We start from the raw sequence: 13710 nt of genomic DNA, 5'->3' as shown, positions 1-13710 counted from the left end.
TCAGTAGTTATGATTCTTTCAGAAAAGACAAGGTAGACAATAAATGCACTGAATGTGGTGACTTTATTGATGGTACACAATATAGGACTCTAGGCTTCTCCCCCTTACTACAGGGGTGCTTTAGGATAAGGATGTGAATGGGATACGGATCCCCAGTACAGGAACATAGGTTAGGAATGTAGGCTCCCCAGTGGTGGACCTCCTTTTTTTGGCTGGGGATGAAGGTTCATGGCTTTCCACTTTACTCCTGGGAGGCCATGTAGACCATGAGGTCTACTACACGGTTGCTATAACCGTACTCATTGTCATACCTAGGAAGATAGACAAAGGACAGGTGAGAATTTAATTAGCTGAGGGAGGCAACTACCATGTCATATGGCTATTCTGGTAAGCTCCTTAAACCCCTTTCCTACATACAACCCAAATGAAAGTCACATTCATTGTGCCACATACCAGGAAATGAGCTTGACAAAGTGGTCATTGAGGGCAATACCAGCGCTAGCATCAAAGGTAGAAGAGTGACTGTCACTGTTGAAGTCACAGGATACAACCTTGGAAGAGGAAGTTTATGATAAGTGAAATTCAAATGTACCAAACCTCCCTGATGATATCTTTGCCCTTCCATACCTGGTCCTCTGTGTAGCCCAAGATGCCCTTCAAGGGTCCTTCTGATGCTTGCTTCACCACTTTCTTGATCTCATCATATTTGGCCTAGAAAAGAAAAAGAGGGACAGCTTCAAATTCCTGTTACTGCTGTTCTATTCTGTAGTCCATGAGGCAGGGAACCCCCAAATTCCCTTTGTCTAATGCTACACTTACAGGTTTCTCCAGGCGGCAGGTCAGATCCACAACAGATACATTGGGAGTAGGAACACGGAAGGCCATGCCTGTGAGCTTCCTGCAGAGAAAAGGGTATGTTAGTGTCATAATAAAAATGTCTCACTTGTGTTTTTTTTCCCCATGACCTCTTCAGGGAAGAGAAAAATAAACCAGGATTATCTTACCCATTCAGTTCAGGTATAACTTTGCCCACAGCCTTAGCAGCACCAGTGGAAGCAGGGATGATGTTCTGGGAAGCACCACGCCCATCGCGCCACAGCTTACCAGAGGGGCCATCTACTGTCTTCTGGGTAGCAGTAATGGCATGGACTGTAGTCTGCAATAAGAGGAAATGGTCAGGCCTAGCACAATCTACTACTACAACCTTTTCATTACCAGGATCTTTAGGGTGATGTGACTGATACCCCACCCCAACACTGGTCCTTTGGTGCTATATCAGGACCCCATATAACAGCTTATTCAACTATAAAGAAGGGGCCCAATTTTCAGTACTCCACGTTCTGTCCGTACCATGAGTCCTTCCACGATGCCAAAGTTGTCATGAATGACCTTGGCCAAGGGGGCCAAGCAGTTGGTAGTGCAGGAGGCATTACTGGGAAGGGAAAGAAGAGAAATGAGGGGAAGATGTTCTAGCCTAAACTTATATTCCTGGAATTTCCCTTTTTTCCCCTAGGATAAACAATGTCCCTTCTTCCTCCTCATTTACAACCTCAGACCATTTTATCATCAACCCTTCTCACCTGACAATCTTAAGGGAATTATCATATTTCTCATGGTTCACTCCCATCACGAACATGGGGGCATCAGCAGAAGGGGCAGAGATGATGACCCTCTTGGCTCCACCCTTCAAGTGAGCCTGGGGCAAGGAAAAGAAGAAGGAAGTTGGGGAGCCTGACCCCACCCTTCCTGGTTCTAGGCAGATGACAGCCACTTCAATCTCCCAGAGAAAAGGTCTTCACCCAGGGAGGAAGGTGACTGGTGTTCCCACTACTCACCCCAGCCTTTTCCATGGTGGTAAAGACTCCAGTGGACTCTACAACATACTCGGCTCCAGCATCTCCCCATTTAATATTGGCGGGATCCCGCCTACAAGAAGATGAAGTTATGACCACCTCCTGCTCCCTTTGTGTCTTTTCAAACCCCAATGTTCCCACCCTGCCCACCACACTCACTCCTGGAAGATGGTAATGGCTTTTCCATTGATCACCAGCTTCCCATTCTCAGCCTTGGCAGTGCCCTTGAACTTGCCATGAGTGGAATCATATTGAAACATATAAACCTGGAGAGGTGACAAGGGTGTGGGAAGCCTCATCAGACCCAGCAGAAACAACTGCTCAGAACTTATTGTCCCCAGCCACTAAGGCACCATTTACCATGTAGTTGAGGTCAATGAAGGGGTCATTGATGGCCACGATGTCTACTCCACCTGAGGCGAATGCAGCCCTGGTCACCAGGCGCCCAATACGGCCAAATCTGGCAAGAGAGCAGAAAACAAAAGCAGTAAAGAACTGACGGAGGAAAGCTAAGAAAAGGAGAGGTTCTAGGCAAGTCTATCCTGGCAAATGGTTTTCCCAATAGGCAACAATATAGCTAGCTTCAGAGCCAGGAAGAGCTGGGTTCAAATCCCATTGATACAAACTGGCTTGAAACCCTGGGCAAGTCTCAACCTCTCAGTGCACTAGAGATTGCAGAAAAGGTGCTAACCTGCATGGGCTATTTCCTCATCTGGTGGTTCTCTATATCAATGAAATCAGTTCCAGTTCCTATCCTTTGTCCTACAGGATTCCTCAACCTTGAATATGCCAACAAACACATACTTTGGACATTCCTGTCAAGCAAGCTGGGCATAGTCTAAGACCGCAGGGTAAAGGGTTCTTGCTATAGGAAGGGATATTGGGTATAAACTTGGGCCCTTCCCCCTATCCCAACAATCCATGACCTCTCAATCTCTTCTCAAGGAAAAAGTGCAAAAGGCAAGAGGTACATGTCACCCATTGCTTAGACACTGTGAAGATTGCTACTACACAGCATGTATCTTAATAATGTGCCAGGATCCCACCCCCAGATAGCTTCTTGGCTTCCAGCCCCCAGAGGTAGAGGACTTTTAGAGTCAGAACCCCAGAGTTCAAAGGGCAGGATTAAAGGTTAGAAATTAACCCATGAAAATGTAAAACCATTCCTCTCCCTCCCGCTACAAGAGCAATGACATATATATTTGCTATTTCTTAAGTCCTAGCTTCTTTCTCACCCACCCAACCTAATTCCAGAACTCTTAACTGGATTAGATTTTTGCCACTTAATGATACTGGGGAGGTCCTGTCTTCCCTTTACCAATACTAGAGGTTTTATAATGTTCTATACAAGAGAAAGCAAAGCTAGGTTCCCTGGCTACAGAAAGGTCAGACAGTTATATTTAGTCTCAGAGTGGAATAAGGGAGATTTGGTTTCTGGGGGGCAAAAATGGAGAGAGAATCAGGGTTCTCCTCTCACAGATACCTAATCCTCAAGATGACCTTTACAAGGCTGGCCTTTTGGGCAGATTAGCATTGGGGATGGGGAAACCCAATAGATACACACATGCTAAGGCAAGAAAATGAAATGGACATGCTGCCATGTTAAGAAAACTTTACAATGGAAATTTTCATTTCAAGACATCGATGACTCAGCATTAGGTTAAAGCTGCCACACCCACGAATCACTTTGGGAGGAAGGGGTTCCCCAGAAACCCTAAATCACATGGAAATTAGGAGGGAAGGGGACAGGATTTTTGAGGATAAGGAGGCTACCTGTCCAGTTTTTTTAAAATTTAAAATGAAAGTAGACTAGCTGATTCTAGTCCTATAATTTGAGGGAGACTAGGATGGGGTGGAGTTAGTGTCTGGATTTTGGAAGTCCAAATTAAGATACAGGCAGGGTTGAAACGAGACAGCTAATGAAATAGCTAGCATCAGGTAATAGACAAATGGAGGTGTCCTGGTACCTCTTTCCTGCCAGGAAGTGTTTCTCCTCACCTTGGGTAGGCACTAAAGAGGGTGAGTCAAGGAAGGGGAGTGGAAGAGATGAGGATCAGAGAATCCCTAACGGTTGCTCACTCATTTCCTTCCCTATTACAACATGGCTGTCTGGGTGACCCATGGGAAAAGGCGCCCTCTCTCTGAAGTGAGCTGAATTAGTCAGGGGGAAAGAAAAGTGCTAAAGCAGGGGGAGGGCAGGAGCCCTTCCCCCACCCTCCCCCATCCCCCACGTGGCCCCGGAGGGCGGGAAAGGGCAGAAGAGATGAAGGGGAAAAAATCCTGTGGAAGATTTTAGCACCCCGTGGCAACAGCTGGGACAGCTGCATGGGGGTGGGGGGAGGGGCAGAGAGGACTTAGTGCGTGTGGGGATGCTAGCACGAGGACACAAGGTAACCATTGAGTTTAGGCAGAAGCCCTTGCTGAGCTCAAGCCTCTGACCTTGGAGTCTCCTTGGAGGCTTGCACCTTCCCCCAGGGTGGGTCTCAGAGAAGAGATTAGGGAAAAAAATTATATGTATATATTTTCTTAACTGGATTCCCAGTATGCAGTCTAGTCTCTGCAGTTAGGTTAGCTGAATCGAGTCCCCTGGGGGCCAAATGGCTTATTTGTCTCCCTCCCTCTGGGGCCTGCCGGGATCCCACTCACCCGTTGACTCCGACCTTCACCATCTTGTTTCAGGGATGCGACTGAAAACAGCAGATCCTGGGGGCAAAAGATGCGGCTAAGTCAGGGGCCCTTTTCCTGAGCCCTCCCCCCACGCCCAGTCCCAATCCAACCCCGAAGGTCTTCCCTTTCTACACCCCACCCCCCCAAATCTCTCCATACACACCTAGCTGTCTCCCCAGGCGTGGGCGGGGTGTCATCCACCCGGAAACCGGGCAGCGGGGCTGCCCCCACCCTCCTGGGGGTGCCCTTCCTCCTTTCCGGGGATTAGCTCAAGAGCCACCATCCCCCACCCCCTTCCTTCCACCCATCCTTTCATCCATCCCAAGGATGCGCAGGGAGAGCTCCCAGTGTCCAGCCTCCATCCTTACCCTCTGCTGCCTCACGTTCCCGTCCTTGTTCTCATCCCTCCCTCCCCTCCCTCTAGATCCACTAATTCTACCTCTCGCCAAAGAACTCCCCCCAACCGCAAGCTTTTCCCTTAATGTGCACTTTTCTCTCCTCTTATGCAGGGAAGGGAGCGAAGGCTCACCAGGGCGTGCGTTGCGACTCCCCCTATTCTCACTAAGTCCCCCACCCCCACCGTCCTAGTTTCCGCTAGAGACCTTACCTGGCACCGAGCTTGGGAGAAAAGCCGAAAGCGCAAAGGGCGGAGCGAGCCTCATATATAGAGGGCCCAGACAACAGCCCCGCCCCTTATACTGCGCAACCAGTCCCAAGGCCTGGGCGCAGAGGCTACGTGCAGCCCTAAAACTCCGAGCAGCTGCGGAGGCTCTAACCCTCCCCTCCCCTGCTTTCTCCTCGCCTCCTCTCCCGACTCTCCGCTACCCTTCCCCCCTTCCCCCAATCTCTGCCTGCCTTCTGGGCCACTCTGGGCTGGTGGGAAGGGGGATGGGGGATGGGGACGAAGTAGAACTGGGCAGCAGCAAGAGAGTGGCCTGGGGGTTGGGTATTAGGGGAGAAAGACGCTACAGGAATCCGAGAAGAGAGATGATTGGGTTAGCAATAATGGGGGGGGGGGGGCAGTGGCAGTGATTGCTGTGAGAGGATGGGGGTGGGGAATAGAGTCGTGGAATTCTGCACGTAGTGAAAAGCCTGCTTATATGGAACTGCCCTGAATTTGAGGGTGTGCATCGAAGAATTGGTCACTGGACTGACTGCTTACTAGATCTCCGAGGCCACAAATGGGGACAAATTGGCCACACACACTGTACACTCCAGTTCCCGGCTCCAGTTGCACGGGCTGTCTCCCAAGGCCAGAGTGCTTCCCCTTTTCACCTCCACCGTCCACCTCTTGGAATTCCAGGTTTCCTACTAGATTCCCTTTAAGCACCACATTCTTCTGCATGAGGCCTTTCCTCTGTCACCCAGCTACTATTGCCTTTCCCACCAAGGTTACCTTGTATCTGTTTTGTTTATGCTTATATGTCTGCACATTGTCTCTGTTTTTAGAAAGTAAGTTCTTCGAGGTCAGGGACAGTTGCACTTTTGTCTTTGGCTCCCTGGCTCCCGGCAGATAGTAGGTGCTTAGTATACCTGGATTCAAATCCTACCTCAGCACTGTGACCTTGGGCATGTCCATGAAGTTCTTCAGGCCTCAGTTTCCTGATCTCAGGAAGACTCATTTTCTTGAGTTCAAATCTGGCCTGAGACACTAGCTGTGTAAACACGGGCAGGGTTGCTTAACCCTACTTGCCCCAGTTTCCTCATCTGTAAAATGAACAGAAGGAAATGGTAAACTACTTCAGTATCTCTGCCGAGAAAACCCAAACGAAGAGTTGAACACTGCTGAAAAAAAGAAAACGACTAAACAGTAACACAATGGGGCGATTTATAGTTTCACTACCTGCCCCACTTTGTATGGTTACTGTGAGGGAATTTCTTTTTAAAATTTTAGGGGCTATTTAGGAAACATTATTAAAGAAATCCATGGGAAGCCAGAAAACTGAGGCTGCTGCCTGACTGGATAAGGTCAGGATTTGGGGAGCAGGGGAAAAGAAGAGAGGAAATTAGGGAAGCCACTTGGACTTCAGATTCAGATCTAGTCTTTCCTGTTATTTACTCCTTGTGAAACCTTGCAAAGGAAATCTCATCTGTAAAATGAAGGGTTTGTTCTAAACGATCTTGAAGGTTTCTTCCAGTTCTAAGACCTATGATTAACACAGGAGGTCCATGCCGCTGTGGGAATGTGGCCACACTACTGCCATTTTCCTTTCTTTTCTCACGAATAGGAGGCTATGGCTTACTGCTTTTCTTCCTCTGGAGACCTGAAAAGGTACTTCTCCTCCAGTCTTTACGGTAGTGACGGAGGAGCAGCTGAGGAAAGGCAGGGGTGGGGCTGCTCGGGCCACAGAGCAGTTTTTGTACCACAAAGGCCTTCAGCCTCAGGCTCCCGCCTCCCCAGGACTGAAACCTGGGAGAAAAGGGAGGCTCCGGCTGGCTGAAGGTCAGGCAAAAAAAGCAGCCTGGAAGGAGACTAGATAATTTAGGCAGATTAAATCTATCACAGCCGGAATTATCCAAATCCAAATCGTTACTTTGCTACCAGGAGCCCATGGTAGTGTGGGGAGGGGAGGAGGAGGAGGAGGAGGAAGGGAGTGGTGAGATCTGCCCATTCTTCCCCCACTGCTCAGGAGAGAGAGCATATCACCCTGGTTACAGCTAGGATGAGGAGGAAGGGCATAGGAAGGAGATTTAAGCTTTTGGAAACCTGGGAGATGCCCAATCCTGACTGAGAACACAGTGTTTCTTTCATGATGGCAGCAGGGTGTGAGGCCCTCCTGAGTTCTTTCTGTGCTGGGATGTGGAGGCTAGTGTAAGTCTGGAAATCTCCTTGCTCTAGTAGCAACAACTGTGGTCAGGGACTGTTTTCTGAGTTAAAAGGAGGGTGTCAGGCATACAGAAAGTGGGTCCATTCCAGTAAGAGGTTAGCTGCTTCAGGAAAGTGAAGGGGACCGGTCATTTCATTTATTTCTCTAGACCCCAATTTCCCCATCTGAAGGGGGTGGGGTATGTTGCATTAAAATCTACTGACTAAATGATCCCCTAATTCTGATTCTAATCATGCAGTCATCTGGGGAATGTGGCTAAGAATGGAATCCTCTCCTTGCACTGAAGTTGAAAAGATTAAGAAATGGAGATCCGTGGACAGCAGGTTCATGGGTGGGGGGCAGCCTGGGGCCTCTTTGCTGGCTCAGGGTAACCTGAGCTGGGTGTCCTGCCCCTCTCTTGAAAAAGCCAGTGGCTAAATTTAACTGAGTGATAACCTTTACTTTAAAGGTTAAGAAAGGGTGGTGCTGCTGCTTCTCACTGATTCTGCCTGTCACTGGGTCTGTCCTGCCCCTTTCCAAAGACTGTTCCCACCTCCAGTAGCTCCTGGGCCAGTCTGTATTCATGCTTGGCAACCAGTTCATGGATTTAATGAGGCATCAGACAAGAGAGGGAAGGGGGTGGGGTGCCTCTGTGCAGAGAGGAGAATGTCTGTTGCTTTTGGTCTTGTGGGAAAGCGGCAGAAACAAGCTCTAGGGAAGAGGAATACGTGAGCATTTTCATGCAGCCATGTAGCCGCACATCAGGCAGGCGAAAAATCCACAGTTGCTTCCCTCGCTGTGGCCCTTCAGGGGCACGGGCTGACTTCCCTCCTCACCAATGGTAACCCTGAGGACACTCTGCCTCAGTATCCCTCCTTTCACTCCCACCCCAATCTGAGCTCACACCTGGAGGAGAACTGTCTAGTGTTGTCATGACGCGGGCACAGTCATTCATTGAATGTCTCTCTGTTTCATGTAGCTCGGCTATCACAAAGAACAAGCTGGCTGTAGGGGCAGGCTACTTTCTCCCTGTTTACTGGGTCCTTCTTTACCACCTTCAGACATGCCTGTTCTCCCCTTCCCCTAAAACCCTTCACTGGACTGGGGCTCAAGCTTCATCCTCCCCTCAAGCTGTCAGCCCCTGTTTCTCCTTCCTCAGCCAGCCAAAAGCCAAGAAAACACCCGTACAGACTGCTGCACTCCTCACTCCTCAGCCCTTTGAAATCTGTGTCACTGAGGCTGTTCTCTCCAGATCAAATTTGACAGTCTTTTCTCAGTCTCACTGCCTCTGTTGATTCTCTTCTTTGGCCCTATCTTCTGGGTTTTCAAAACCACTCTCTAGGTTCTCTTTTTGTCTGAACCCACCCTCCTTACTCTCTGTTGCAAGCTGGTCATCCATCCTGTCGAGGTAACTCCATTTCCTGTCCCTCATGTGCACCTCTTCTTTTTCCATGCATTCTCAGTGACATCATCGGCTTCCACAGGTTTAATCTACACTTTATGCAAATGACTCACAGATCTAGATACCCAGTTCCCATCATTCCCAAACCTCAGTCCCACACCACCAATCACCAACGTCCAATAGGACACTTTCAACCTGATTGTCCCACTGACACTTCAAATTCAACAAGCAAAGCAAAAAACTCTTCCTCCTTTTCAAACCTACCAAAACCCTCCAAACATCCTCTGTTCTTCTAGTCTCCCAGATCTGTAACCTCCACTCACTGTCTGGTCCCACCTGTCTCCCCATCTCTCCCATCACCTCTTTCTTTACTCACAAAGCCACCAGCACATTCCAGGCCCTCATCACCTATCACTTCCTGGACTTGCAGTGGCCTCTTAATTGGTGTCCCTGCTTCAAGTCCCTCCTTACCCAGATCCATTCTCCACACTGGGCCAAAGGGATTTTCCTGAGGTTGCTGAACTGACCATGTTCTTCTCTACTCAACACCAGAATAAAATATAATTAAAGATCATTTTCTTGGGTTAGTTTTTAAGTTCACTACCTATCCTTCTAGACTATACATTCCTCTGCCCTCTCCCACTCTGCAATCCAGCCAAACTGGGCCTTCTTTCTGCTCCTTATACAAGGAGCCATTTCCTGTTCCTCATACCTGCAATGTATTTCCTCCTTACCTCTGCCTCAGAGAATTCTGCTTTTATATCAAAATAAAGTTTATGCACCTAGGTGGGGCAGTAAATACAGCACTGGCCGCCCAAATTTGAATCCAGCCTCAGACACTTTTAGTAGCTGTGTAACCGTGGGCAAGTCACTTCACCCTGTTTGCCTCAGTTTCCTCACCTATCAAATGAGCTAGAGAAGGAAATGGCAAACCACTCTAGTATCTTTGCCAAGAAACCCCAAATAGGGTCATGGAGAGTCACAACTGGACAACATAACTTTATACAATTTCCTTCTAGAGAATGCCTTTCCTACTCAGTTTCAATTGCTAGTGCCCTCCCACCCTACCTTATATGTATTCTGTATGGACTTCAATGTGCACATCTTAAATAGGTGCATATTACCTCCTCTGAGAGGATATAAGCTCCTGGGGAGTAAGGACGAATTCCCTTTGGATTTGTGTGCTCAGTGCCTAGCAAGGTGCCTGATATATCTTGGGAACTTACTGCTTATTGACTATAGGCTAGAGGCATGCAAATACAACATGCAAATGGCATGAAATGTAGCTCCAGGGTCAATCTTTAATCCCCAAATGTCATAAGTCATGCATTTGGGAGCTACAACTCAGACCCTCTGAAGGAAGAACAACAGAGAGCCCCTGCACTAGAAACAAAAGTTGGTCAGGTGCTGTGTACATCTTTCTACAAGAGACACAGATTGGCTCCAGCGACCCATAACTGAGAGGAAAGCAGAGACAGGAAGAGTAGGACCATTGCATCCCTATAGGTGAGGGCACACTTTTTGCAGCAGCTTTGCTCCTCTTCAGTTAGTGGTAGGGAGGTTGAAAGGAGGAAACCTATGATCTCCCAGAGGACACCTGGTGCTTATTTGAGATCTCACAGCGAGTTCTGCCAGCACCCTAGGGTGCTCAAATACTTTCTCTGGTTCTTAATGGATTATCCTCCACCTATGGCTCCCAGAACCAAATCAGAGCTAAAGTTTCTGAAAGAAGGATCGCAACCTAGACCAAAGAAGGTGGTTAAAGGAAAATTCCTGGGAAGTACGTGAATTTTTTTATTTGTAAAAAAATAAGGGCACAGGGAAACATATATTACAAAGTAAGAAGAGCCAAACTTGGCTCAATGACTTCCACAGGGCCTCCCTCTCCCTATACTACAGGGATGGGAGGAAGGCGCCGTAAGGACTTTTGGCTGCGGGTAGATGCTCGGCGGATAGGTGTTGTCTTCTTAGGTGTCTCGTCATCTTCTGTCATCTCTGCTGAGTACTCTGAGGAAGACAGGGGTTGAAGGGGTAAGAGAAAGTTGAAGCATGAAAGAATAGGGCTCCCAAAACAGACTGGCTGCAGACAGGGCACTGACTGGAATTAAGGAGGCTTGGGCTCTTATTTTAACTGTGACCTCAGATTACTCACTTTATATCCAAGGACATCATCTATACAATGAGGAGGTGGGCCTAGATGACCTTTAAGGAGCCTTCCAGCTCCCTGAACAGACTATGGTTCTGTTACCCCTGGTGTTACCTGTCACCAGTTCCAGAATCATGGGGCAATGATGTCTTCTAGTTCAGAGTGATCCATGAAAATCCTCATCTATCTGTGCACTCTCACTTCTCACACCCTAGGTACTACATTGGGGATTTGAGATATTTACCTTCCTCACTGGATTCATCGCTGGAAAAGATGATTGCAGTCTTCTTAGAAACTGGCTTTCTGGTGTTTGGACGCTGTTTGGTAGTACCCCGAGGCTGAGGCGTAACAAAGTCATTGTCTGAAGCAGTTGATGGGCGCCCTTGGTGAAGACAGGTGTCTAGGGTCACAGGAATAAGACATGGATGAGTGCCAGGATTCAGTCACAAGGTTCTCTTAGTGGAGAGACTTCCTTCTCTCCTCTACATTTCTTTTCTTTTTTCAAATTACAATTTTTGTAAACTTAATGATAGTCTATTTTTGCTTCCTCCTATCCCCTATGCCATATTAAAGAAAAACAAAAATTTTCTAACAGACATGCACGGTCAAGCAAAAAAAAATTCTCCTACTGGCCACCTCTAACAAATATGCCTCAATGTATTCTCTGAGTCTACCACTTCTCTGTTAGGGACATCATTAGTCCTCTGGTTGGTCAGAGTTCTTAAATCTCTCAAAGTTGTTTATCTTTACAAGAGTAATGTTCCTGCACAAATCCTTTTCTTGGTTCTGCTCACTTTATTCTATTTTGATTCATGCATCCCTTTCAGCATTTTCATGCAAGTCTTCCCTTTCATGTTTTTTCTTCAACCTTCCCCTTTATCATTTCTTTTTTTTATTTCCTTTATCACTTCTTATATCACAGCACAGAAGGACTGCATCATATTCAAATTATGTACCATAATTTGTTCAGTAGTCTTCAATTAATGGGCACCCTGGTTTCAGGTCTCTGCCACCAGAAAGAGCTGCTATAATTATTTTTGTACATAGGGGTGCTTTTCCTCTTTCTTTGACCTCTCTGAGGTATAGACCTAGCCATGGTATCAATGGGTCAATGGGTTTGTGTATGTAGTTTGATAACTTTTTGGGCACAGTTCCAAATTGCCTTCCAGAATGGCTAAATCAATTTATATTGCCACAGTGTATTAAATGCACCTGTTTTCTCACAGCTACTCAAGAATTTTTTACATTTCCTCTTTTTTGGGGCAGCTAGGTGGCACAGTGAGTTCAAATCTGGCCTCAGACACTTGACACACTTACTAGCTGTGTGACCTTGGGCAAGTCTGTCTTCCTTTCTCCCCTCCAAAAAAAAGAAAAAAATGACTTTTCCAGAGTCATACAGCTAGTAAGTGTCAGATATGGGATTTGAATCCAGGTCCAGCATTCTATCTCTTATAACATATACATTCTTCCCAAAGTAAAGCAAAGTTCTGCCTATGTCCTCTGCCAATATGACATTGTGCAAAGAACAATGAACTCAGAAAACCTGGGTTGAATTCTGGCAATAGTAGTAGTGGTAGTAGTACTAGTAGTAGCAGCAGCATTATGAATATAAACAAGTCAATTGCTCTGCTTTGTGGAAATGCAAAAAACTTGCCCTGCCTACCTCAAAGGGTCAGGGAAGATTAGAGAAATAATGAATTAAAAATGACTTGTTGTGAATGCAGATCAAGGCGTACTGTTTACTCTCTTTTTTTGTTTTGTTTCTTCTTTCTCATGGTTACTCCCACTGGTTCTAATTCTTCTTTACAACATGACTAATGTGCAAACATGTTTAATATAAAGGTGTGTGTAGAGCCTACATCAAATTGCACACCGTCTTGGGAAGGGGGAGAAAATTTAAAACTCAAAATCTTATGGAGGCGAATGTTGAAAACTCAAAAAAATGACTTGTAAAGATTAAGTAGCCATTAAGATTCTCTCCATTCGCCATTATAATGACAGTCTTAGGCTTCACACCTGGATAGGGTTTTAAGACCTTGGGCAAGTCACTTAATCCCAATTGCCCTGCCTTTCCTCTCAAAAAAAAAAAAACCCAAAGAAAACACATTTCCTCTTTTTTGTCAACTTTGCTAATTCAGTGGGAGTGAGGTGGAACCTCAAAGTTGCTTTAGTTTGCATTTCTTTATTATTAGTGATTTGGGGCATTTTTTATATGGTTATTGAAAGTTTGGATTTTTTCCTCTGAAAACTGCCTATTCATATCCTTTGATCACTTATCAATTGTGAAATGGCTCTTCTTCTTATAAATGTGACTCAGTTCCCTGTGACCTTTATCAGATCAATTTGATGCAAAGACTTTTCCTCCCAGTTACCTAATTCTCTTCTAAACCTTTTTCATAGTCAAAATGACCCATTTTGTCTTCTGTGAATTCTTCCCTATCCATAGATTTTTTTCTTAGATAATTTCTTCCCTGTTCCTCTCATGTCTAAGTCATGTACCCATCTGGAGCTTGTCTTGGTGTATGCTGTGAGCTGCTGGCCTTCACCTAGTTTCTCCCAGATTGCCTTTCCAGTTTTCTTAGGAGTTATTGTTGAACAATAAGTTTGTCCTATATTTCTAACTCATGTCCTTATCAGTAGCTTCTCATTTATGCCATTCGTTCTCCAACACATTTTAACTCGAGCTGTCTCACATACCACTAATATGTCTTCTAGTTGTTGGCTGGGATAGCTGATCAGCACCTTGATCAGTCTCAGGCTCCTGTGCTCCTTCTAGTCCTCGTGTGTGACAGGCCCGAAGTTTTTGTTCAAATTCATCCACCAGAGCCTGAAGTA

General features: G+C 46.5%; 2 protein-coding genes across 4 annotated transcripts in view; both read right to left on the bottom strand.

The window, feature by feature from the left end:
- Positions 1-44: 44 nt before the first annotated feature.
- LOC118852234 (glyceraldehyde-3-phosphate dehydrogenase) lies at positions 45-5487 on the bottom strand. Its single transcript, XM_036761915.1, has 12 exons — positions 5128-5487; positions 4500-4556; positions 2214-2313; positions 2013-2119; positions 1836-1926; positions 1581-1696; positions 1351-1432; positions 1005-1156; positions 820-898; positions 628-711; positions 454-551; positions 45-311 (listed from the first exon to the last, which is right to left on the bottom strand). Exons 2-12 carry the CDS (start codon positions 4520-4522, stop codon positions 242-244), a joined length of 1002 nt encoding a protein of 333 aa, XP_036617810.1. The 5' UTR covers positions 4523-4556; positions 5128-5487; the 3' UTR covers positions 45-241.
- Positions 5488-10490: 5003 nt separating this feature from the next.
- NCAPD2 (non-SMC condensin I complex subunit D2) overlaps positions 10491-13710 on the bottom strand; it is a 49516-nt gene continuing 46296 nt past the window's right edge. For 2 of the 3 annotated variants that reach the window (XM_036761910.1, XM_036761909.1), the window contains exons 30-32: positions 13573-13702; positions 11120-11275; positions 10491-10736 (exon numbers count right to left, since the gene is read on the bottom strand). In XM_036761910.1, coding sequence (XP_036617805.1) covers positions 10618-10736; positions 11120-11275; positions 13573-13702 — 405 coding nt within the window. In that variant the 3' untranslated portion in view covers positions 10491-10617. The remainder of the gene's footprint in view (positions 10737-11119; positions 11276-13572; positions 13703-13710) is intronic. The other variant, XM_036761911.1, reaches the window with a different exon arrangement.

The sequence above is a fragment of the Trichosurus vulpecula genome, chromosome 5 (genome assembly GCF_011100635.1).
Source record: "Trichosurus vulpecula isolate mTriVul1 chromosome 5, mTriVul1.pri, whole genome shotgun sequence".
NCBI lineage: Eukaryota > Metazoa > Chordata > Mammalia > Diprotodontia > Phalangeridae > Trichosurus > Trichosurus vulpecula.
Note: the sequence above shows the minus strand (reverse complement) of the source record. Positions and strands in the feature narration are given on the sequence as shown.